This window comes from Peromyscus leucopus, chromosome 7 (assembly GCF_004664715.2).
Source record: "Peromyscus leucopus breed LL Stock chromosome 7, UCI_PerLeu_2.1, whole genome shotgun sequence".
NCBI classification, from domain to species: Eukaryota; Metazoa; Chordata; class Mammalia; order Rodentia; family Cricetidae; genus Peromyscus; species Peromyscus leucopus.
The window spans coordinates 92762835-92789050 of NC_051069.1; the positions used below are offsets into that span (position 1 = coordinate 92762835).

At 43.0% G+C, this 26216-nt stretch overlaps 2 protein-coding genes across 2 annotated transcripts in view; one reads left to right on the plus strand and one right to left on the minus strand.

Annotated features, from left to right (window-relative positions):
* Acad11 (acyl-CoA dehydrogenase family member 11) overlaps positions 1-26216 on the plus strand; it is a 73856-nt gene that overhangs the window by 40455 nt on the left and 7185 nt on the right. Inside the window, 5 exon segments of the mRNA XM_028869902.2 lie at positions 17829-17895; positions 18874-18935; positions 18938-18958; positions 19696-19767; positions 20562-20716. Coding sequence (XP_028725735.1) covers positions 17829-17895; positions 18874-18935; positions 18938-18958; positions 19696-19767; positions 20562-20716 — 377 coding nt within the window.
* Ackr4 (atypical chemokine receptor 4) lies at positions 789-6206 on the minus strand. Its single transcript, XM_028869906.2, has 3 exons — positions 5806-6206; positions 5318-5580; positions 789-2389 (listed from the first exon to the last, which is right to left on the minus strand). The coding sequence occupies exon 3, from the start codon at positions 2378-2380 to the stop codon at positions 1328-1330; it is 1053 nt and encodes a 350-aa protein (XP_028725739.1). The 5' UTR covers positions 2381-2389; positions 5318-5580; positions 5806-6206; the 3' UTR covers positions 789-1327.

The following is a 26216-nucleotide window of genomic DNA, read 5'->3' on the forward strand; positions in this document are numbered from 1 at the left end:
TAGAACATAGGCTTAGTACGTGTCAGCAAAGAATAATAAATGTGGTCTTTATTTTATTGCCTAAAATATACGTGTTTAAATGAAAAATAAGCTTTATACTAATCAGTTCTCAGTAATAGGCCAACATATCTTGGGAAGTTCTTTAGAAAGTTATAAAATTAGACTCTAAATAACGATGATTTTTAAGGCGTGCCTCCCAAATATGCATAATGAACACAGCATGTATTTGGATGATTTTCTTTGGTGATACCATCAAAGCAAATCGCATGTATAGGCACTTACTGGAATGTGTAAACATCTCAGGAAAGTTTATGGGTTTGGCCTTTTTTTTCAAGGGTTGGGAGAATTGCCATTCTTGCTTATGTCTGTAGTGATCTTTAAGAGGTCACGTAGGAAGGCAAGAAGCACCACCTCCTTCATGCCCTATAAGGTCATGGGCAGAACAAATACCACTACATATGCCTTATAAAATCACTTATAAATTAAGAATGAGCTGGGGATGGTAGATTAAGAATACTGTTCATTGAGTTAATTAGCAACACATGGTTTACAAATCTGTAATGAGATCTGGTAGTTCTGTGTAGACATAAAAAATGAAAAATAAATAAAAAAAAAAAAAGTTAAGAAATAGAAAAAAATAGAGTAAATTTTCTTGCGATTATTTAAGCATTGGAATTTTGCAGAAAAAATATTCTTATTAAAACTTAGATCATTATAAATAATTATAAATTTTTCTTAGCATAAGTTTATTCATTGTTTTTAGATCACTTGACTCACAGCATGACGGGTTTTTTTAACTTTTTATTTTGAAGTTGCAGTCTACTCACAGGAAGTTACAAAGACAGTACAGGACGGTCCTGGGTGCTCCTTACCCAGAGACTTATCACACGGCATGGTCTCGGGTGCTCATTAGCCAAGGTTTTATATTACATAATTACAGTTGCTATCAAAATCCAGGAGTTGAAAGTCACGTGGGGCACAGCTAGATTTGAGTAGCCACCGCTGCAGTCAAGATGCGAAACAGCCCACCACCACAAAGCCTTCCTGTTTATAGCACAATGCTTTTCTGCCATGCTGTTTTCCTGTCATTAACTCGAATTTCCGCGTTTTGCCGTTTGCTGTTTACTCTCTGGCGTCTGTGTTCCTCATACCCACACCCCTTGCTCCTTCTTTGTTATACATTGCAACAACAGTCTAGTGTTGGACATTTGAGTCTCAGTGTAACACAAATAGTTTATCTGAGGAAGAAGCATCTCTCGTGCGTGTGTGTGTGTGTGTGTGTGTGTGTGTGTGTGTGTGCAAGCAAAAAGCAGAGAGCAATTTTATATTAAATGGTAAAGGAACTGGTTGGCTCTGTAGGACCCTCAGAGTCAAAAGGAAATTCCTCCACGTTCTGTCTCTGTCTTCTCCACGATCCATATTTCTTGGCCACTTTCGTGATATAGTTTTTGAAAGAGGCCCCCATGAAGACATACAGGACGGGGTTGAGGCAGCTGTGGAAGAGCGCGATGCTCTCTGTGACCTGGATGGCAACATCCATGCGCTTGCTCATGGTGCAGTTGGTGATCAGCAAGAAGATGGCATCTATGGCTTGGCAGAACTTGACGATGTTGTACGGCAGCTGGGTGACAATGAAAACTACTACCACCGTGAGCAGGACCTTGAGGGGGCGAGACTTTTTAATGTTTGGCATCTTGAGGAGCGTCCTGGCAGTGATAGCATAGCACACCCCCATGATGAGGAAGGGAACCACAAAGCCGATGCAGATTTCCAGCATCTGAATGGATGCTTTCAGGGGTGTTCCTAGGTGCGGGGGAAAGATGGGAGTGCACTTGGCATTCTGATTCACAGTATAAAAAACCAGCTGGGGTATGCTCAGCAAGATGGCAGCCATCCACACACAGCAACAGATGACCCAGCAGGGTCTCCCCGCTCCTGATTGGCTGGGGGCCTTCGTGATTGCCCAGTATCTGTCAATGCTGATACAGGCCAGGAACTGCATCCCAGAGACAAAGTTTACCGTGTACAGGGCCGAAGTTACTTTGCACATCATTTTCCCTAGAATCCACCCATGAACTGCATTAACTGCCCAGAAGGGCAGCGTGACCAGAAGCAGTAAGTCTGCCACAGCCAGATTCAGGATGTACACATCTGTCTTGGTCCTCTGTTTCTTGTAATAGGCATAAATTGCCACAACTATGGAATTTCCTGCCAGTCCAATAATAAAGGCTATCGTGAAGAAGGCGGGGAGGAAGACTTTTGCAAACTGCCTGACCTCTTCTTTGATGCAGACGGATTCAAACTGGCTGTAGTCATAAGTATCATTCGTTAGGTTTTCCTCATAGTAGTATTCCATTGACTGGTTCTGCTCCAGAGCCATGGCACCAAGCTGGATGGCAGGAAGAACATAAGACACTCACTTCAGCATTGCTTAAAAAGAAGCAGCTTTGCCCAGCATGTGGTGTGTGTTTCTTCTAGAGAACAGCTTGTGGATCTCACTCTGACAACTTTAATGGGAACCACATTGACTCAGTTTCTGCATCCTTTGTTCTTATGAGTCTGTAGGCAGGAACTGGCGTTTGTCCATGGCCAACAGACAATATCCTGAGGGATTCCCTTAGTTACTAAATCCTAGGTAAAGGTGAACACTTTTAAGTAAATATGAGTTGTTTTGTTTTGTGGGGTTTTTTTTGTTTGTATTTGTGCATGTAGTCTGCATGCATGTGTGTGTGTTTTCATGTGTGTAGGTGTAAGGGCACATGTGTGTGCATGTATCTACAGGTTGGAGTTGGCATTAGGAGTCACTAGATTACTCTCTACCTTATTTGTTGAGGTGAGGTCTCAGTTGAACCCAGAGCTCAGCGGCAGAGCTGTTCTGACTAGCCAGCATGGTCCACACATCCGTCCTCTCCCTGTTGAGTGTTGGGGCTGTAGGTGGGCTGCCGTGCCCACCCCTCATTTACATGCCTGCCGGGGATCTGAACTCTGGTCCCCACACTTTCGCAGCAAGTACTTTCACCACAGGGCCATCTACCTAGTCTGGCTTTCATAATATAAAATTTAATCAAAGAGCAGAAGAAATGTTGTAATTTTTATAAATACCTCAAGTCTTGTGGAATATATCTATAATAAATTAAAATAAGTTGTTTTGCTTTAAGAAAAAATGTTTTAATTTTTTATTCTAGTGTTACTATAACTTTCATTTAAATAGATTAGCTTGGCATTTGCATAGAGAATTACTGGTTTACTTTTCTACGGGGAAGCCTCATTCAGTCAGCTTGCCTCCCAAGCCTGTTACTGCTTGTGTCCTCTGGTCCCTCTAAGCTGAGAACTGGCACTGTCCTTGACTTCTCGCCTACCTGGATCCCTGGTTTCCAGTTGGTCTCTAAGTTCGTTCATTCTTGCTTGCTTGCTTTATTTTTATTTGTTTTTTTGTTTTCTGAGACAGAATCTTACTCTGTAGCTCAAGTTAGTAATCCTCCTGCCTCAGCCTCCCCAGTATTGGGATTACAGGTGTGAGCCCCCACACCTGGTTTGCATATTCAGAAAACAAGTCTGGAATTTTCCTGTTCTTGCAGTCTGTGGTCTTGTGCAAACTGTGGCCCTCTTGTTTGTTCGCATGCGTGCTGGTGTACACACACACACACACACACACACACACACACACACACACACACCCTTACTGCGCTGTCTTCCTGGCTGGAATCTGACTGCTCTTCATCCTGCTCACCAACTTTTTGTGAAAACCATCCTTAGTGCCGTCAGTATTGTACCTCTGACTTGCCAGTCTACTGCTTAGCTCTGTACCGGAAGCACTTCACTTCCCGAGAAAACTCCCACACTGGGTCCTCAGAGTGGTGTCCCAGGCTCCCTCCTGCCGCCTCTGCGCTCCCCCTCCCCACACAGTAGAGAGTCGTATGCTGAGTTGCCAGCTGTTGGTCAGCACACTCTGCTCTGATGTGCAGCTCCACCATTGTCCCTGTCCCTTTTTCCATCACCATTTTCTGCCCTCCCCTGAAGAGTAAGTTAGTTTGGGTTTTTTCTCCCCAGAAGATTCACCCTCGATCAAGGATATGACTCCATCCTGTGGAGAAAATGTATTTCCCAGCTCTAAGTTCTCTGAAGTCTGAGCACTTTGATTTCTGGTTGTGACTGAAGCTTCTTTTAGCATACCAGGTACACCCTAGCTGTTCATTAAGTATTTGTCAGGTTCTGGAGGTTTTGTCGACACATGTAAAGCTGTTATTGCAGAATGGATGGAGGATATGTTAGGAGTCTCCTGTCTCAACTCAGGAAGCACACACTGGCTAATAGCACTGCCGTGTACCAAGACAAGCTTGCACTGAATTCACAAATATTAATATGAACATTATAATGACTTTCAGTGTTTTTATTACCTTTACTTTTCTAGCTTCTCTATCTTGGTTGGCCATTTTTGTCCTTCAAAGAATCTCTAGTCTTACAGAATCAGTCATTAAAACAGTATTTTCAAAACAGTACAGGAAAGAACATTCAGTTTCAAAAGAGGTCTTTGACTTGCTAGCTCATCTCTGAATGAATAATGTGAAGGTGCCACTCAGGGAGGTGCTCCTGAGGGAAGGTGCTCCTGAGGGAAGGTGCTCCTGAGGGAAGGTACTCCTCAGGAAAAATGCCCTAGGGAAGGTGCTCCCTTAGGGAAGGTGCTTCCCAGGGATTTTTCCTATCATGCAGAAAGCAAGCAGCAGCAGTCTGCAGTGACTCCTTTGTCATTAAAGGTGGTGTAGAAGCTGCAATGGAAGCCTCCTGTAGCCTCCATGACTTCTGCATTAATTATTAACACAACATGACTTTGTTCTGTTATCACAGAAATCTTGAATTTGATGATAAAGAGCAACAGAGCCAAATAAAATGTAAGGACAAGTATTTAAAAGTTGACTTCCCAACAGTATAAGAAAATCAGAATAGAAATAGAGAGTTATCTGCAGAAATTACCCTTCTGCAGATATATAGGAAGACTTTTAAGTTGTTTTCAAGACAAAAAAAAAAATATTTATTGTAAAGATCAGAAAGAAATGATCTGGTAAGCCCTATTGGCTCCCTGACAAATCAGCAATGGTATTGAAAATAAAGTTTTCTTCTTGATATATCCATATTTTCACTTGAGGTTAAAATGTAGAGATATTCTTAAATAGCTATTTTGGCACATGTACATATTTAAACTCTCATGCATCAAGTCCCTCACCCCCACTAAGATAAAAATGCAAAATCTTGTGGGCTTAAAAAAAAATCAAAAACACATATTCAGGTCAAAAGGAGAAAATAAAAAGAAGGAACCAACCTGTCTCAGCTGGGAGAGGCGCAGTCTTGAGTGAGGAGGATTCCAAAGGACCTCTGAGTCAGGCCACTCTTGTTTTCGCTTTTTACACCCCGCCTTTATCTTGGATCCAAGAGAGCTTTCCTGAAATGTAACCTCCGGAGTACTTGATTAAGTGCTCTGGAAAACCTTCCTGTGGAGTCCGTCCAAATTCTTAAATGTCTGGATACAGATGGAAGGAGTTCCAGCTTGGCTCCCAAACTGCAGGATTGTCAGTTTCCACTCAGCTGAGGGGGAGAAGAGAAGGTCTGCGGCTGGGCAACCTGCTCAGCCCAGAGGGGACACTGAGGGCAGCCGGGGGCCACAGGCCCGCTAGGGAAGCTGCAGAAATACTTGAGAAAGTTACTAAGAGAGAAAACTAAAACGATTTTACCAGAAAGCTATCCTTTTGAAAACTAAATTATGTAAGATGAAGCTCCAAGTCCCCGTCGGGCAGTTACAGCAGAACTTACACTTTCCGTACTCCGCACAGCACAGTTTCATACTTGACTTAAGCAGAGTCCTGGCTCACTGTAGTCTTCTCTCTCTCTGGGATCCAAAGTGTGGCTTTTTCTGTGGCTTTCTCTTGTTTTTCTTAGAACCTTTTCATCAAGGGCCAAATACAAACCTTCAAAAATCCTCTGTGTGGAGAGGCTGTTTTCCCAGGCTGCCAAACAAATGCGTGTTAGAGAAGGAAGTGATGAATGTAGAATTGGTCTTCCTGCCCTATTTGAACTCGACTCACCTCACGTTTGCATAGTATCACCTCATTTTCTCATGCAAAGCTAGCCTAGGTGCCCACCTGCAGAATTTATTTTAGACCCAAGCACTTTTGTGCTCTCAGTGATTGTTACAGCCTCTATGTTGATTCATGCAAAAAGAGACTCAGTCATATCTGCCTTCATCTTTATTTCCCCCAGTGTACGTCTGGAGGTCAAGGGAGGCAGCATCTCCTTCTACCTCACCACCTCTCTTTGAGGAAGCATCATTTGCATGCGGCTAAACCAGCTTACCACAAGATTCGTGCCATTTGCCACTTTCCGTGGCCTATGCATTCAACCATAGCCAGTTTTCAGAACTGAAGTTACTGAATGAGAAATTACTAACAGAGGCTCATAATCCGTGCTTCTGCACAGGTGCTGGTGCCCTTTGTTTTATTTGTTAATGTCTGTGGGTATTTGGTGTATGTCTGTGTGCTGCACCTGCAGTCAGATCTGCGGAACTGGAGTTACAGTTGTGAGTTGCCATGTGGGTTTTGGGTGCAGGGAATTGAACTCTGGAAGAGCAGCCAGTGTTCCCAACTGCTGAGCCATCTCCCCAGCCCCAAGCTAGTACAGTTTTACTAGGGAGATACAAGTACATCCGTGAACAGGTAAAGGCAATGTAGGCTTAGGGATGTGACTCAGCTGGTAAGTACAGGGTACAGGCCTAGCATGGCAGAAAGCCCTGGGTTCAATTCTCAGTCCCATGTAAACAAGGTATACTGACTCACATCTGTAATCCCATCACATGCGCTTGAGCCCATACTGGCCTGGGCTATATGAGGCCTTGTCTAAAGAAAGGGGAAATAGGGTAGGGGAAGAGAATAGGAGAAAAATATATGATATGTGTACATATATACACAGTAGACTCCAGTTCTGCCATGAAGAACAAATACATTTCTGGTATTCCACGATGCTACCTGTCATGCAGTCTTAATATTGCTATATGTATGCTTAAATATATCTCCTCCATTTCCTTGTTTACCCTACCCTAAGAAACTACATATTTTCTTATGAATTAGGTTCCTGTCTTATGAACCAGTTGTAATTTTATAATAATCTTTACAGCTTTTGAATTAAAATAATCATTTTCTTCAAGCTTAAGCCCTCAGGACATAAAGGGCACCAGGACTGAGCTGGTGCTTCTGGCCCGGTGTGCTGAGTTCCACCGTGTGTGAGTCATGGTGAATAGAGCCCTGGCTATGTGTGCTTTTACTTCTCCAGACACAACTAGACTTAGTGGTAACGGGAAATTTGACAAGATATGAAAAGTATCTGGGTGTGGTAGCTGAGGCTTGTAATCCCAACTCAGGATCACACATTCAACACCCACCTAGACTACACAGCGACAGCCTGACTCAAACGAACAGCAAATGATAGATAGATAGATAGATAGATAGATAGATAGATAGATAGATAGATAGACAGACAGACAGACAGACAGACAGACAGACAGACGGTAGGTAGGTAGTAGGTAGGTAGATAAATGGTAGGTAGGTAGGTAGATAGATAGATAGATAGATAGATAATAGATAGATAGATAGATAGATAGATAGATAGATAGATAGATAGTAGGTAAGTAGATAGAGAGTAGGTAGATAGATAGATAGATAGATAGATAGATAGATAGATAGATAGATAATAGGTAGATGGAGAGTAGTTAGATGGATGGATAGATAGATAGATAGATAGATAGATAGATAGATAGATAGATAGATAAGGAAGAGAGAAATAGTAGTCACAGGAATTGAGAGGCTGCTGGAGAAAAGCTTTACCCACTATGGGCAACCTTCAGAGTACTTGATGTTTATTCTGTTGGATTTCCCCCCCTTAATCTCTCTTCCATTTCTTCTTAGAATCTTTGATTCTCATTTTCTTCAAATGGACTGTAAACAATTTTCTCTTGTCTTAGCATAGCAATGCCTTTTGGTCCCCCAAATCTCTCTCTCTGCATCCATTTTCTGGCTCTGCTGGTGGTACTGTTTTGCCTGGTGATGGATGTATGACTAAACTATATGCTACATTGTCACCTAGAACACCACTGATGTTGGGCTGTGCTCTGAGCATTAATTAGATAACCTTAGCTCTTCTTTTTTAGTGTCCACATTACATGTTTAATTCATATTCTATGAGTTTTTAATGTCACATCTTAGCTTAAGGAAAATGCACCTTTATCTAAACTCACCATCAATGAGTTTCAGTAGAAGTAATATTTTATTGCATGTATTACCATAATTTGCCTTATTATTTCTTTGGGAAATTTATATATTTTTAGTGTTATAAACCACATTGCAGAGTGATATGTTTGTAGATAGTGTGATAAGATGAACTTAATCTTGGGAACTTTGAAGAATATAATGAGGTGTATAGACATTATCTCTTTGTCTTCTATGCCAAAGATAGTATGATTTGCTTGTGTTGGTAATCTTGAGTCCTTCCATGTTGGTGCAGAGAAAGCTTTCATAGCCCCCTAGAGGCCTAGATTGTGGCCATAGCACAGCACATTTCCACAGTCCTCTTGCACTTCACAGTGATACTACTGCAGTGGATAGTCTCACGTCCCTGCCATTGCGTAGAGGGACAGCCATATTTACAGGATACATAATGGTGGCAGCAGTTGGGGGGAGGGTCAGAGACTGAATGAGTCTGTAGTCTTGGTGGGCATTGCCAGGTTGTGTTCCTTAGGAATGGCTTTGCTTTGTTCTTCCACCAGCAATATGTGGAAGTGCCTGTTTCCTTACTGCCTGACAATGGACTAGTGTGCGATGTGAAGTTCTGACCATAAGCTGCTCTAAATATTCCTTTGACGTTTAACTGCAAACTGGTATTTCACATCATTGCTTTGTTCTGCTTTGATTTGGGGGACTGATAAAGTTAAATGCTGGAAAAGTCTCTTTAATTCTTATCTATTCTTTCTGTAAATTTGTCCTTTGCTCATCTTTATACTGATTCTCAGCTATTTTTAATACTCTAAGAGATATTAAAATATTTTGTTCAAAATGTTAAAATATTTTTTCAATTTTTTGATATTTTCCTTCATTTCTTAATATAAAATAACTTTATATTGGCAAATAATTTGATCTTTTACTTTCATTTATAGTTTTGTGAGATTTTCTTTGTTTTTTTTTTTTTTTTTTTTTTTTTGACAGGTTTCTTATGTAGTTTGTGCTTTCTGACTCATTGTGCCAGGCTGCTCGATACAGAGATCGCTTCTGCTTGTTTTAAGCATGGCCATGCCCTTTCTTTCTTTTTTTGAGACAAGGTTTCTCTGTATAGCCCTAGCTGTCCTGGAACTCACTGTGTAGACTAGGCTGGCCTTCAACTCAGAGATCCACCTGCTTCTGCCTACCAAGTGCTGGAATTAAAGGCATGTGCCACCATGCCTGGCTGTTTTTTGTTTGGTTTGGGCTTTTGGTTTGGTTTGGGTTTTTTTTTGTTTTTGTTTTGTTTTGTTTTTGAGGCAGGATCTCAGGTAGCCCAGGCTATCCTTGAACTCAGTATGTAGCCAAGGATGGAACTGAATTCATGATCCTCTGCCTCCAACAACCAAGCACTGGGATCACAGGTACATACCAGCACACTCAGCCTCATTTATAGTTTTAAATTTTAAAATTCTTATCCAAAGATCTATGAATATTATTTTTCACTGTTGTTTGTAGGTTGATTCTGTAATTTTTTTGAAAACCTCAACCCTAATCTATTTGGAGTTCATTTTGATCCATTTACAGCAGCATTTAACACTTATTAAGCATCAGTCTTTCTAAGGATGTTTTAGCATGTGTCGAGGTCTACTTTCCTATTAGAAATGGCATGAGTTCTGAGAAAACACATTGGATAATTTTCCCCTTAATCATGGTTTTGGATGATAAGCTTTTCGGAGTGAGAATTTTATTGTAAGAAGGTTCTTCACTCATAATGTTTTTATCCTAATTTGAAACATTGATATTAGAGCTGAAGCCAAAGTCAATGTAAGTGTTTTCACTCCAGCAAGTCCATTTTGGTAGAAGAAATGGCCTCAAGACCTCTCTGGTGGCTGGCTATGCTGTGTGTGGTACCATGTGTTTACATCCCTCTCTGGATTGCTCAGATCACATACACAGTGGTCTTGATAATTCTGGCCATCATCTTTCCATCTGTAGGAAACTGAGCTTTGATTGAGCTCAGTTTGAAATGAGAGCCTATGAAGTTAAGCTCATGAGCAAGCATGAGGGAGGGCATAGAATTTGTAGTCTGACTGGATGCTGGCGCTTCAACAGTCTTGCAGTACAGAGTCTGTCTGTGTTGAGAACAAACATCCTTATCTGGGGCACCTGTTTTCATTCACAAGGCCTGTGACCCCAGATATGCTGGGATGTTCTCTGGTCTCTGCATTTCCTCTTGCTTGTCTCATTTCTGACCTTCTGTATCCTGTTCAATAACTAAAACACATAAAAGAGAGGGATTCTCTTTTCTAGAAGGGTGTTCCAGCTGCTGCCCCTGCCAAGTTCTGCCTGGAGCTTGGGGAAGATGATGTATTTATGAGGATTTGCATCTCATTCTTCTGAATCAGCCAGGTTAATTGCAAAATATTTAAAGTTTTGACAATTGTGTGTTCCCCTTGACTTCCTCTACTTTAACAATCAGCAAAAGAGCCAAGTTAGCTGTTTTGTATTTTAGAATCCAAATTATTGTCCATGTGTTAATGGATGAGACAAAATTAAAGAATTGTTTGCCTAATGTTTTTAGTTTCTTTAAAATTGATCTGTGATCTATTGAGGGTTTAGATGAGGAAGTGCCTATATCTTTTTCATTCTGAAAAGCATGGTATTAGGAAACATCGGGGGAAATTCTCATTCTAAATAGTAAGGAAAGAGGGTTGTGAGTTCCGGGGGTGCTGGAGAAGATTGTGCTTGGTTATTTCATGGACACATGGTCTCATGTAGCCCAGGCTGGCCTTGAACTCAGTATGAAGCTTAGGATGACCTTGAACTTGCAATCCTTGTGTCTCTACCTCCCAAGTGCTATGATTACAGGCCTGTACCACCACTCCCAGTTTTGTTCTATTTATTTACTTTAATGCAGTGTTGGGAGTTGAACCTAAGCTAAGCTAGCATCTGCCCACCCCCTTGTTGCCCCCCCTCAGTCCCCACTACCTCAGCCATATCTCCAGCACAGGTCGCACTTTTGAAGGCTTCAGCCTCTGATAAGATTTGTAATGAAAATCATGTCAGTGTGTCCTGATCCAATCTTCAGCAGTGTGCTCACCGAGGAGGTAGTATGTTGTATGGGGCATGGAGAATCAGCCTTGCAGCTTGTGGGCCTCTAGGTACTGGCTCTAACTAGAAAAATATTATTGAAGAATTCAAGAGTGAGCCATTATATTAACAAGTTTTACTCTGTAATTTCTGAGAATGAAAGCATGGCCACATGGGGCCTGGAGAGATTGCTCAGTGGTTAAGAATACAAACTGCTTTTCCAGAGGCCTGGGATTCAGTTCCCATCACCCACATCGGGTAGCTTACAACCACCTGTTCCAGGGGGATCTGACTCCTCTGGACTCTGTGGGTACCTGCACTGCAGTCATGTACAACACACACACACACACACACACACACACACACACACACACACACACACAACTTCATATGATGCCGGAGTCTGGGCAAACAAAGCGGGGAAAGTCTCTCAGCTGAATAGTTTCAGATAAGGAATTATAGCTAAGATCCACAATGAAAGAGAGAGACTGCCATTTATAACAAAGCCCAGAAATATTCAAACTCCTCTTTCCTGTTGGTTCTTCTGGTCCTCTGTCTGTCACTAAGCTAAGGCTGGAGCTGATTAACAATGAAGAAAGGTTTGTTTCTGCTCATAGCTTTAGAGACTCTGCTCCATGACCAGATGGCCCTGTTGCTCTGGACCCCTGGAGCAGATGCTGAGTGGCAATGGGGAGGGGTGCAGGGGTTCAGGGGTACAGGGGTGCAGGGGTATAGGGGTGGGCAGGGAGATAGCAGAGCAAAACACTTAGCCATAACCGTGAGGTGAACAAGGAAGAAGACAGGACTGGAGCCCTACGGTCCCCTCTCCAGGCACATCGACATGACTTGGTGTCTAAAGCCCACCTCCCATGGCTCCACTGCCTCCCGTTAGTGCTCCCTCCGCAACAGTCCCTTTATTAACACAGGGGCCAGGAGAGGACATTTACCGTTTAGACCATGGCAACGGCTGACACAGAGCAAGTGTGGTCAGCCCTGCTGTATGTGTGCGGCCAGCACTAATACAGCAGGCTGTTGAGGCAGAGCAACCGTGTTTTATTTCAGGAACCTCACATTTTTCTCATCTACACTTGGGCAAATGCTTGTCTTTTTCTTTTAATGAAAAACATGCATCCCGTTTTAACATAATAGTTTCCATTTCACTCTATTTGAAACAGTTGGATTTAGTAATAAGATTATGTTGCAAATGCCCAGAAGGGTGGAAAAACGATTCTACATTTTATTGCACACACAATGTAGACAATAAGTCACGTGTTTGGGGGAAAATGGGAGAGAAATCTTTGCTTAACCTGTTTGTTACCAAGTAATAGTGTAACAACATCTGTTTGGCCAGTTTTGCTTTTTAAATTTCCTGTTCCAGTTAGAAGGCACCTCCCTTTCTAGTCACCCATGGAAGTCACGTGTGCACATCTGTGACTGCACGTTCGGACAGTTCCAGTGACTGTGGCTCTGGAGACATGGAGCTGTGAGTCATGTACAGGCGAGGTGTGCCCTTGATTTGATGCCAGCCTGAGAATGAGTCGTCACTCACTTTACGGCCGCAGCCTTCTTCCCCAAGCCTTCCCGTTCATGGAGGAAAGCTATTTTGTGTTTTTAAAATCCATTTAAATATTTCCCTGGGTGGAGTGTACACATAGGATTTCTGCAATTACACAAAATCACATGTAAGTGAGGGAGTGCCCCTCTGTAACAGGAAATGATTCCCCCACTGTTTGTGGGTTTTATGTTCAGATTAAAGGAAACTTGAAAGAGAAAAATGAAAACCACATCTAGTCTCCCTCTCCTAGTTGGAATCTATAATTTGTTTATAAGATGGTAGACTTTTGTTTGCTTTCATCTTTTTTGTGGGGGAATATTGAAGAGAATCTCACCACGTAGCCCACTCTAGTTAGGAACTCAGGATCTTCCCATCTCAGCTCCCACCCCACCCCCACCAAGCGCTGGGATTGCAGGCATGTGGCACCACACCCAGCTTGGTTTTGTTAATAGTTTTTTTAAGTTCCTATTGTCTAGTTGAAGTGGTAACAAACAAGAGAAGATCTCCCAGCCCACTCATCCCCACCCCAGCACATGGCAGTGCCATGCCCTGGGGACAGCAGTGGCAGCTTTCTGATTTCCATTCTGATTCAAGCGGACCAGCTTTACCCTCATTCCCCATCTATTGCAGGGTATTTGATCACACTGTGTGAAGATGCATCCTTCCTCACTGCCTAAGGCATCTTCTGATTGGTTTAATAAAGAGCTGAATGGCCAATAGCTAGTCAGGAAAGGATAGGCGAGACTTCCTGGGAGAGAATGAGGAACCTGGGGAAAATCCGAGAGGTGGGATTGGCCAGCAAGACACAGAGCAAGTCAGATGTACAGTATGGAGGAGAGGTAACAAGCCATGTGGCAGAATGTAGATTAATATAAACGGGTTAATTTAAGTTTTAAGAGTTAGTTGGGAACCAGCCTAAGAGAAGGCCAAGCTTTCATACTTAACAAAAAGTCTCCGTGTTATTTTTCGGGAGCCGACAGTCCAATAAACTAACCCATCTACACAATCAGACAGCATCATCGACCCTCCAGTTGGAACAGTGGCAATTTGGCTGCTTGTGTTGTATCACATTGTATTTTAGTATTATTCCAGTTTAAAAGTGTCAGCTATACATGAGCTTTAGGGCTCCACATCCTCGTGTAACAGCATCTCCTTGAGCTCCACTTTGTCATGCAAGATTATGTGTTCTTTCACCTCTTTTTTACCCTTTATCCCTTCCTTCCATTGTCCCCATGTTAGCTACAGCTTTTTCCTGTGCATGGCCAAGGTCACTAACACTTATGGTCCCCTACCTCTCCATGACCACACTCACAGTTGACCCAGGGTGACCCTGAACTTTGAAATCCAGTACAGAACACTCACTGCGGTCAGGACTATTCAGCGTTGGTGTGAGTATCTTGCTATTCCATGCCTCTGTAGTGATGCAGTGTAAACCTCCTGGCTGTTCCAAAGAGCTTTTCTACCATTGCAGTGCATTAGTGCAACTTTCCTAACACTTAAATTCATTCCGCATTATAGTTTGTCCTGTATATGGGCCATGGTTCATGTGTACACCAGATACTTTTCAGAGTTTCTAACTGCTATTTTCTAATCAAATCATTTGTTGTTATCAAGCTCCGACTTGTGCACATGCTCCTTTAATTCTGCAGAGGGACTTTTGTAGGCAGAGTTTTCTTTCCCGTCAGCCAGTTCCCCAAATAACCACTCAGAGACATTATTAATTATAAATGTTTGACTATAGCTCAGGCTTATTGCTAACTAGTTCTTACAACTTAAATTAACCTGTTTCTATTAATCAATGTGCTACCCCAAGGCTCGTTTACCTCATCTATGAACTTCCTATGTTGCTTCTTCTGCGTCTGGCCCAAGACTTCTCAGACTCTGTCCTTCTTCCCAGCATCCTCCTAGTGTAGCTCTCCTGCCCAATGTCTTCCTGCTCAGCTATAGACCAGTCAGCTCTTTTATTAAACCAATCAGAAGGTGCCTTGGCAAAGACACACTTTCACAGTGTACAAAAAAATTATACTATAACAGACTTTCTTTTTTGGAGACCTTTAGAGACATCAGTATTTCTTTTCCAGTCTAGACTGATTATTTTCTAGGTACATGTCAGTGTGGTTATCCTGGGATCCACATGTATCACTTTCCCTGAGATAGACTATTTTTGTATGTTTTGGCTTCCTTGTTCCTTTATTTTGCTTGAATATTTTCTTAACTCTTTGAGAAAAATGTGCATGCTAGGCAAATTGTCAAATCTTACTTGTTGATGTGTATGTTTATTCTACACTCATAAAAAACTGATAGTTTAGATAGGTATAGAATTCTGGTCATGATCTTCTTTTCATCCTTGCAGTTTATGAAAAGGACCTAAAGGATCTGCCCTCCTTTCTCTCAGGTGCCTTGTTTTATTCTCTCTGAAACCATTTAGGATTTCCACATTTTATTACTGATATTTTGAAATGTTACATTTATTCATATGAGAAAAGGAGGCAACTGGTTGGGGTTTCTTCTGTTTCTGGCATTGATTATTTCCCAGGCACATTTCTTTTCTGTGTAGGATTCCATAACAAAGCTCTTGGAGCAGCTCTGAGATCCCTTTTAGGGTCGGCTCATGGCTTTCGACTCCAGCCTCCCAGTGTCTGAATGACTTCTTTTGATTTCCAGATAGTGAGTTCAGTACTTCCCTCCTCTAGCCTGTCATTCTTATGAAAATACAGATCACTCCATTTCCCTAGTTAAGTCTTTGAGCACCTTCATATCCTCCTTGTCCTGTTCCTCTGCAGGACACTGGTGTCTCTCTCTAGTTCCCCGGTGTTCTTGCCCTCCCCTGTTTCCCAGGTATCATTGGAATCTCTCTTCTCTGTGACCACCAACACCCCAATCCTGCTTCACTTCCTCTGTTCCCTTTTCTCCACAGTTTTGCCTTCATTGTATTTTTACATCTTTATTTCTGTGGGAATCTCAACAGTGCTGGGAGGCAGACACCGTTCTGCCATTTTGAATCCTTCCAGACTGTTTTTAGGAAAGCTGTCAGCTCAGTTTTCATTTGTGGGTTGTTTCTGGGGTGTAGTGTCCTGTTTCCCTGGTGTCTCCTCAGTTAGATTGAAAACCTGCAAGAGGTACAGGGCTGTACCCACATCATCCTGCTGCTTCTCCAGAGCCACAGGCCCAGTGTGAGGCATTTCAGACGAAAGTGCTGGTGTGGAAAGCAGACTGCCTCCAATCCCCCCCCCCATGGCACCCTCACCTTCTCAAGCCTCCCCCCTCTAATGACACCCTCACCTTCCTAAGACCCCACCTAGGCACCATCAGTTTTCCAAGCCCTGCCCCCACCCATGGCACCCTCACCTTCCAAGCCTTTTCTTCTGTTCCCTCATCTTTCTCCCATTTAGCGTCTTCTCTGCACCCTCTCCCAGTCTTCCCCAGTCTGAAGAGGTAGAGCAGCTGTTTCCCGGGACAGTCTCCCCTTGCTGTCCTGAGGCCCCCATGGCAGCATCTCGCCTCTCCTTTGAGACCCTGCTGCTCATGGCAGTTCTCTCGAGATTGGTTTTGAAAGCATTGAGACTTAACAATTTCCGGTTCACAGCCTGTCTTGCTTTGTCTCCATTCCTCCTTTTCTCCATATCATTCTGAAGTAAATCCCAGATGCCGCATCCTTTCCTTCACAGATGTTTTAGTATGTGTCTCAACAAGGGCCCTTCATAAATATGAGCACAATACCATTAGCACACCCGAGCTACTAAAGGCTGTAACGGATCCAGTGAGTACAAATGTCCAATTGTTTAACAATTGCCACTAATACTCTCTGTTCAATGCATCAAGCTGGGATCCCTGTGAAGTCCAAAAGCCGCTGTTGGTTGATATGCCTTTTAAATCCCTTCTAAATATACAGGCTGCCTCTCCATCTCCTGGAATTTTATGAATTGTCTCAACTATTTCATGTAATTTCTTACATGTCTCACTACATATTTATTTTATTTCGAATCTATTGAACTCTGTTTGTATAAAAAAAGTCAGAAAAGAGAATCTGATCATCTGAGACTTGGTAGAGATGTGGCCGGCCATCTGACACAGTTCTTTTGTGCTATGTGACTGGAAAGCCAGTCAGTTGGGAGCTCTTCAAAGGACCAGGTATATAGAATTACAAAGTCTGCTTTTGTAAGAATTACACTTATTTGCAAATGCATACAGATAAGTGTGTGTGAATGTGTGTATGTGCAGTGTGTGAGTGAGTGCGTGCGTGCGTGCGTGCGTGTGCATGCGTGTGCGTGTGCGTGTGCGTGTGTGTGTGTGTGTGTGTGTGTGTGTGTGTGTGTGTGTGTGTGTGTGTGGTATTGTAGTGCATACATGGAGGTCAGAAGACAGCTTGCAGGACCACGTTAACTCACTTTGCCAGTCTCGGCCGCACCTCTGACTCATCTCATTGGCCCTTCAGTGTGCTTTTGCAAGGTCCAAAGGAGCAATTCTCACAAATCCTAAAGTGTGATAAAATAAGATTTTATATTCAAGTTAGAATAACTTTATGTTGTCTGGTTTTACCCTTAGTAAACCAATAAATAACCCCACCATCTAAAGATGGGATCAGAGCCTATAAGATATTACATCAGACTAAGAACATTTCACAGCCTTTCCAGCATGTTAATGCTTAAGTGGCGTGAATGAGAGCGAGCCACATTTGTCTCAAGCATCACAGCTGTTTCATGTTGCTTTGACATCTGTTTTCTTTGGCACAGCAGTTTTCATTGATGGAGTCCAATCTTGTCCTTGCCTAATCCTTCTTCTTAAATGATGGACAGCATGTACAAAGTGTTATCATTGTAATGAATCAAATAATTGTCTCTCCTTTTTTGGCCAGAAATAAACTTGAAGAGAGTTGAACCTTCAGAGTGAAATGTGAAATGAGAGCTTTCTCTTTGTTCACTCTGCTCATTTTCTCCTGGTCTTAGGAGCTGGGAATCCCAAGTGTAAAATTGCAATTGTCTTGGGAAGAACGGAAGCTGCTTCTGTATCCAGGTAATAAAGCGGTTCTGATGGAGAGGGCCGTGAAAGAGTGGGTGGGTGGTTTTTTGTTGTTTTTTTTTTAATTGGTTTTTCTCTGTGTAGCTTTGTACCTTTCCTGGAACTCACTCTGTAGCCCAGGCTGACCTTGAACTCACAGAGATCCACCTGCCTCTGTCTCCCGAGTGCTGGGATTAAAGGTGTGCACTACCACCGCCCGGCTTTTCAGCCAGGTGTTCTTTATGTCCATTTATTCACTTAAAATGTACCATGTGGGCATCCTACCATAGTATAAGATATGCTAGTGATTAATGTTGTATATCTGCATCCCAAGTGTTTTGCTTTCAAAATCTATCTGGGACACAATTTAGGGAGTGAAGCTGTGCCCTTAGCAAGAGCGGCTGAGGTCATTAGTAGTGCAGGCCAGTGACCTCAGTACTCAGGAGGTGATGGAGACAGGAGGCTCAGCCAAGTCCAGCCTGCTCCTCACAGCACGTTCCAGGCCAGAACTTACACAGTGTTACACAGTGAGACCCAACCGAAGGAGGGGGATGAGGATAAAGTGTTCGTGAATCTTGAACGATATTTAGATAAAGTGATGAGAAGTTGAAATTTTCATTGTTCAGTGGTGGAGATTTTGCCTGTCATGTCCAAGGCCTTGGTTCAATCATTGGTACTGTAGAAGAGAGAGAGAGAAATAAAACTAACTGTTCCAAGTTGTCTGAAATGTGGAAGCCTTTGGATGTGCGTATTAAAGGCAATTGTCTTAAAATGTTTAATTTTGGATGGCAGTTGTCATTTACCATGGTTGAGTAGTGAGGAGCCTCAGGTCCCTTCATTTTTGAATCATTGTTTCTGTTCCAGATCACAGCCCGTGGCAGACGGGGCTAAGTATGTGGTTCATGCGCTTACCATTCCAGTCGTCCTTACGTGTGTGAGCTCATGAGTCATTTCAGCTCCTTGTGTCCCTAATGCTGCTTTTCTTTTGGGCAGACACAAACAACACAGCATGATTCTTGTTCCAATGGACACACCTGGAGTAGAACTAATAAGGCCTTGCCAGTGTTTGGCTACCTGGGTAAGTACTCTGTAAACAAGTCCGTGCATCGCACGCAGGAAGATGGCACCTGTGGAAACACTAAAGGGAATCAGCAGTGCAGTTAGGAGTCCCTCAGGCCCCATCAGCTCTTCGGTGTGCTAGGGAAGGTCCGGACAGAGCAGGTAAGAAGTGGGCTGGGGCAGCACAGCTTCCTACCTCGTTGCTTATGCTGTGGAAAGGGCAGGTTGTCCTCGGGAAACAGAGAGCTGGCTCTGCCTGACTCTGCTCTACCATTGCTAGGGCTGCAGATGTCCGTAAGCATCCCTGGGATTTATGTGGGTGCTGGGGATTTGAACCCAGGTCTTCATGGCACTGGGCAGGCCCTCTACCAGCTGAGCTGCTCCCCAGCACCTGTTTTGAATTTTTAGATTTTTTTTTAATCTTTTCTCCCAAACCAACTGACCTTTGGGTCACATGTATGTACATGTGTCCTGTGGAACCTGGTCCTCCATTTCCATAGCCTTGCGACTTCAGGTGACAGATTAAAAAACATCTATCAAATAGTTCCTGAGACCTCTTCTAAGTCCATCAGTTGAGTGTGCTGTAGTATCAAGTGCTGTGGGCTGAGGACTGAGTTCTACCCTGGAATGTCCGCAATACAATCGTCTTTGAAATGCTCCTTTCACTGGATAATTAATTATACTGTATAGCAGAGTCACTACCTATGACTTCTTTGCTCAACTCATTTTGTATTCTAAATTATTTCTGTTTTGTAGATAATGTACATGGTGGGCACTGGGAGGTCCATTTTAATCGTGTGCGAGTTCCTGCTACCAATTTAATACTTGGTGAGTATTTAACACACACACACACACACCCCAGTAATGTGTATTCCTGTTCCCAGGTCTGCAGCTAGAAAAGATATACAGTCTTAATTTAGATACTTCCCATCTTATTCCAATTATCAAGGAAAATGTTCCTTTTGTATATTTTTCTTATCTAGGATAATATGGTTTTATCTGAATGTTAAATGAGAATTTTATATTTTATGTAAAACTTATACTTTATATTTTATAACAGCTGGAAACATAGCTGAATACCAACATTATCCAATTCAAAGCAACATGCTTTTTCTAAAGGCATGGTCAGGGCTCCCTACTAGTTTTAAGAAAATGTCAATACTTTCTTTGAATTCAGATCCAAGAGAGAATAAATAGAATACAAGTTTAAATGTTCACTACATGCCTGAGATGACTCCATCTTTCCATTTACTGGAAACCTCCCGAACCTTCAAAGAGTGGGTTTCTCTCTCGTTTCCCCTGACAGGCCCGGGATTACAGCGGAGGACAGACTGTCCCTCCTTGGCCTGCCCTTCTCACTGTGTCACTCTTAGCCAGGTCCTTTCTTTTCTAGACTAGATTCCTAAGGCAGGACGGTGCTTCAGCTGTTGTGGCACTAATAAAGCAGCTGATACTTTACTCAGGGGACAAACTCCCCTACATCATAATGAACTTTGTTGCAAAATTGTCTCTTTCCTCACCAGAAAGCTGTTTATAGTAAGAGCAGCTCAGCTTTTCCTAGAATTCATGTAGCTAAAAGGGACTGGCTGGGCCGTCTTCATGTTCTGTTTGCCTTCTCACAGGTGAAGGCAGGGGGTTTGAAATTTCCCAAGGCCGCCTTGGACCCGGAAGAATCCACCACTGTATGAGAACCGTGGGTTTGGCGGAACGCATTCTGCAGATCATGTGTGAACGCGCAGCACAGAGGGTAGCCTTCAAGAAGAAGCTGTACGAACATGTAAGAGGATCTGGAACGTCCTTGGACTTGCTGTCGCCTGCTAAGCGACTCTGACCTTAGTGAGAAGAGAGCGCATCTGTGCTGGAGAGGTTTCCTCTGTGTGAGCACAGGGTTCTCTGCTGTGGGCGTGGTCACGTCCTGCCTGGGACATCACAGCTCACTGAGGCCTTGGGATTGTCATAGAAAAAGAGCTTGCCATGTCCTTTGGGTTTCTAGAAGGAATTAGAACACATAAGTGTAACAGATAAGTAAACGTGAGGAAAACAGCGCATAACTCAGAGAAAGACAGAATATTCTATAATGGATTTAAAAATGGAATGGGCTGATTCTGGAGGAAACCAGTTTACTACTTATGGAGAAACACAGAAATGGGGCCAGTGTTTGGTTGGAGGTACATGGTTTTTGATTTTCATCTATAAATTATATACTATCGAGTCTGTTATTTACCACCTGCTGTAAATATTGTTAAAACTGGCAGTCAAGTCAAGTCATGTGTGTCAGCAGAGGGAAGAGGTATGGCTGCAGACTCTGGAGAACCTTCTACAAGAGAGAGAGCCAAGTCACTGCCCCCAAGGCCCTCCTCATTTTTAAGAAAGCAAGAAAAGTTAGTATTAGGTATTTCCCCTTCCTGTTGCTCACATGCTGGTATTAGGTCTGGCTTGTGTTGACAGAAGTATTGTGTTTGCTGCACAAGTGTATCTTATTGTGTGAGTGCCCTGTACAATTGTGGCCTTCTCAGAATGCTTCACAGCAGCTTTTGTTTATTTGTTTGTTTTTTTTTCAAGACAGGGTTTCTCTGTATCACAGCTCTGGCTGTCCTGGAACTCGCTCTATAGACCAGGCTGGCCTCCAACTCTTGGAGATCCACCTGCCTCTGCCTCCAGAGTGCTGGGATTAAAGGCGTGCACAAGCACCCCCAGCTTTCACTTGGGTTTTTATAGGCTGTGTGTATGTCTTGGGAAGTAGTCCATCTTCAGTGTCGGCTCTGGGAGCAGTGCTGATACGGGTACAAATACTAATATGAGTAATAGAGTATTGTAGCCGAGGGGGGGGGAGGAGGGCACTGTAAAATACAGTGGCAGAAGTTACTTCACGAATATTTGTGAAGTGTTTGTGCTGGCTCAGCATGGATATGGTTTGTTCACAACATTGTTCTTAAGAAGAATGCAGGCAGCCTCGTGACACCGTACCCAGGAGCGGGGTGTGGGAAGCCCCTCGGTGCATAGAGAGCACTAGGAGTCAGCAGTTGAGGAGCACTGTGCAAAGATGTGGGGTCATGGTGAGAATGGCCCCATTCCTGCCGAAAAGGACTTCAGAGTTGCTCATGGCATTGGCCATGACTTTCCCAGTATCTTTTCAAGCTTGTCATGTAAGTGCTAGAGCAAGGTGAAGGGAGGACACGGTGGGGTGTCCGGCAGGCCCCCTGATAAAGGTGAAGTGAGGACATGGTGGGGTGTCCGGCAATGCCCTCCCCCCATAAAGGTTCTGCCCAGGTGCTTTTGGGTGGTGTGTGTGTAGTTTTTTTTTTTTTTTTTTTTTATTTTAGGCAGAGTAGCCCTGGCTGTCCTGGAATTCACTTTGTAGACCAGGCTGGCCTTCAACTCAGCGATACATTTGCCTCTGCCTCTGCCCACCTCCACCCCCACCCCCTGGGTGCTGGGATTAAAGACATGCACCACCACACCTGACCTGAGTGGTGTTTTAAAGTGGCACCAGGGAGGATTTCTCACCTGTCTTCTAATATATCCTGCTATGCCAGGGAGAACTTTAAAAACATGTGTCTCCTTCTACTGGAACCTTCCATCTGGCCTGAATTAATTGTGCTGGCAGAGGCAGAAAGAGAACGTGTAGGCTTGTCACAAACAAGAATCTGCTCCAGTTCTTGTTTTCAATTTGTAAAAATGACGTTTTGTTTCCCTGAATGTGGAGACTCCTTCCAGCCGCCTCTAAATTATTCCAGTCTGTAAAGAAGAATTTCATCTTAGTCAATACATTTGGCTGTGTCCTGGAGCTTTCCATTTCCACCCTTCAGTGCTTTTCAGCAAATCTGGGGTCTGAGGCGACCCAGCTGGGAACTTGACTTGGTTCTAACTAACATCGAGTCTGTTCCTGAAGTTGTGATTTCTCTGTTCTTCATCCATCACAAAGTTCATCAACTCGGGCAGCTTGCTTGAAATTCATTCTGAGCCTGTTTTTGCCTGTTAGGCCAGTCCTGACCCGAGTCCAGGGACCACAGGCCACCACCATGCTGATTCTGTGGCTGTATGTTTGAAAAGTAAGAAGAAGCCGGGCGGTAGTGGCGCATGCCTTTAATCCCAGCACTTGGAAGGCAGAGCCAGGCGGATCTCTGTGAGTTCGAGGCCAGCCTGGTCTACCAAGTGAGTCCCAGAAAAGGCGCAAAGCTACACAGAGAAACCCTGTCTCGGAAAAAAAAAAAAAAAAAAAAAAAAAAAAAAGTAAGAAGAAGCAGTCAAAGTTCATTCAAAAAATCTCTTCAGTTCAGTTTGGTGGCTCACGCCTTTAATCTCAGCACTCAGGAGACAGAGGCAGGTGGATCTCTGTGAGTTTGAGGCCAGCCTGGTCTACAGAGCAAGTTCCAGGATGCCAGGGCTGTTAGAGAGAAACCCTGTCTGGAAAAGAAAAAGTTTTTTTTTTTTTGTTTTTTTTTTTTTTTTTTTTTTTACTTTACCCAATATATGTGATATATGAAAGACATATAAAAATGGGATTAATAAGGAAGTTTGCATTTTAAAATTGAATGCACATTTTATACTTCATATTACATTTACATTCAGATTAGATATACTTCAAATCTTAGAAGCCACATGTGGCTGAAAAAGATGACTGACCTTAAGATGACTGTGGAAGATTCACATGGCTTGAATTAAAGCTCCGTAATATGCTGATCAGGCTTAGCAAACATCATAAACAATAGTTCTGTGTTTAAAATTGGGAACCCAAAAAATTCTATTTTGATCATCTGGGATCATTTACTGTGTCCTCTGGGCTTCCATGCTGAATTATGAATGTCTGATTGCTTCTGGGATTTCTGGTGCATCCACATGGTATATCCATGTGGTACATCATATAGTGTATTCATGTAGAATTTTGTACATCCATGTGGTACATCCATATGGTACATCCATATGGTACATCCATATGGTACTTATGAACCCATATTCATATACTTACCTCATCAGTTCTAAGTTCTAACAAATGAAGAAAACTCAGAATTTTCACTGAGATAAGTGAGAAGCAAGTACTCATTTTTACTGTTTTATTTTGAGATGATTAGAGCCACACATTCAGATTTAAGATATAATGCCAAAAGATCCCTTCTTCTACCCAGTTCTTTTCAGTTTTAACAGCTTGCAATGCTATAGTACCATATCAGGATGATGTTGATGTTGTCATGGATACCATTAGGCTACAAAGTTTCCATCACCATAGGCTCATTTAGGCTGTCCTTGTATGAGGCAACCCACTTCACTCTCACCACCGTTTCTTCATTGACTCCTAGCAACCATAATCTGCTCCATTTTAAGTAATTTTTTCATTCCAGACATGGAATTATATAACATGTAAGCCTTTGGGATTAGCTCTTTTCCTCCATCATTGTTCTTGGGAAAATCACAAAACTGTGATTCAGTAGCCAGTTGTACTACTGAGCAGCATCACTTTGTATAACTACTGCAGGTGAGCTATGCATCTGTGAGAGATACCTGTGGTTTTGTGGTTTTGTTTTTGGTTGCTATGAAGCTAGTATTGGGTGAAATAGTAGCTCTCCATCTATCTGAGGCCCATGCCGAGAGAACAGTTCCTGGGCGATGTGGTCATTGTATGTTCAGCTCACAAGCTGTATGTAAGTGGTCCGGTTTCTGTGCATCCCAACCAGCATGTGATGGTGTCACAGTTTTCTTTATTAGGCATTCTGATTGGTTTGTAATGAAATGTCAAACTGAGTTCATTTATGTCACCCCTACAGAGACATCTTGTCATCGTTTGCCATATTCTTCCTTTGGGCTTGTCTCATGCCCATTGTCTACCTGGATAGTTTGGTGTTTTCTCATGAGTTGGTTTTACAATCTGGGTATTGTACTTAATTGCCCTGTGGTTTTCAAATATTTCCCCCCTTGCTGTTTTTTTTCCATCCTCTAACAGGGTCTTCCACGGAGCGGGAGTTTTCTGACTCTCACGTGTCCTGTTGTCTTCGTGGCCCATGTTTGGGCGTCAGTCTGAGGGCCTTTGCTTTGCCCCCTCTGGACTGGAGGTTTTAGCTGACCGTTTTCCCAAGGTCTGGCCCTTTGTAGTGGAGCCCAGAGCAGTTCAGTCATGATGTAAGGCCCGGGCCTTCAGAGTCCTGTTCCTCTGTTCATTTGCTCCCACACGTGTTGGAGAAGTGTCTCTCCTCCATCTAAATGCTCTTGTGCCTCCGCAGAAGTCAGTCGGGCATGTTGGTGGTGTTTGAGTTCAGGTTTTTGTTAGGTCTGAACTCTCTATGAGTCTTTCTCTACCAGCACTGCACATTTTTATACAAGTCATCTCGAAATAAGTTAGACTGACTCCTCTCACTTTCCTCTCCTCTTTGAATGTTCCAGCAACTCTAGTCACTTTGCTTTCCCACATAGTTTTTCTCTGAAGTTCGCGTTACCTGCCATCTGATTATGTTTGCACGACACAGATTTTCCTTTTTGTTTTTGCTTTTTTGCTGGGTCATATTTCAAGAACATTTCTTCAAGACAAGAATAGACTTCCCAACAGCAAATAAATACATCAAAGGAAGACCGGAAGTGCCAAGCATTAGGAGAATGCAGGCTGGGACCACAGTGAAATGTCTCTGACTAAAAGATTGCTAACAGTGCCCAGTGCTTGGGAAACATCCAGAATTGTCATATCCAGCCGCGCTATAAACACTACCTAGTACAACCACTTAAGCCAACTACTTCTTGTAAATGTTAGCCAGTGGCAAACAGTTCCACTTCTGGTGTTTGCTTTAAAAAAAAAAAAAATGAAGAACATATACTTATCCCAAAGCCTGTATAGAAATGTTTTCAGGGGCTGAAGAGATGGCTCAGTGGTTAAGAGGACTGACTTTTCTTCCAGAGGACCAAGGTTCAATTCCCAGCACTCTCATAGCAGGTCACAACGTTCTGTAATTTCAGTTCCAGGGGACCTGACACCCATGGCAAAACACCAATGCACATAAAATAAAAATAAATCAATTAGAGCCGGGCGGTGGTGGTGCACGCCTTTAATCCCAGCACTCGGGAGGCAGAGGCAGGCGGATCTTGTGAGTCGAGGCCAGCCTGGCTACAAGTGAGTTCCAGAAAGGCGCAAAGCTATACAGAGAAACCCTGTCTCGAAAAACAAAAAAAAAAAAAAAAAAAATCAATTAGAAATGTTTACGGAAGCTCCATCAATCAGAAGCAGGTACGGCCCCGATGTCCCCTGGCAGATGAATGGGGTCAACAGACTGTGCTCATCCCTAGAATGGAGTCAT

Coding starts and splice junctions, on each gene's coding strand:
- Ackr4 (XM_028869906.2), bottom strand. CDS start 2,380: ATGGCTCTGGAGCAGAACCAGTCAATGGAATACTACTATGAGGAAAAC.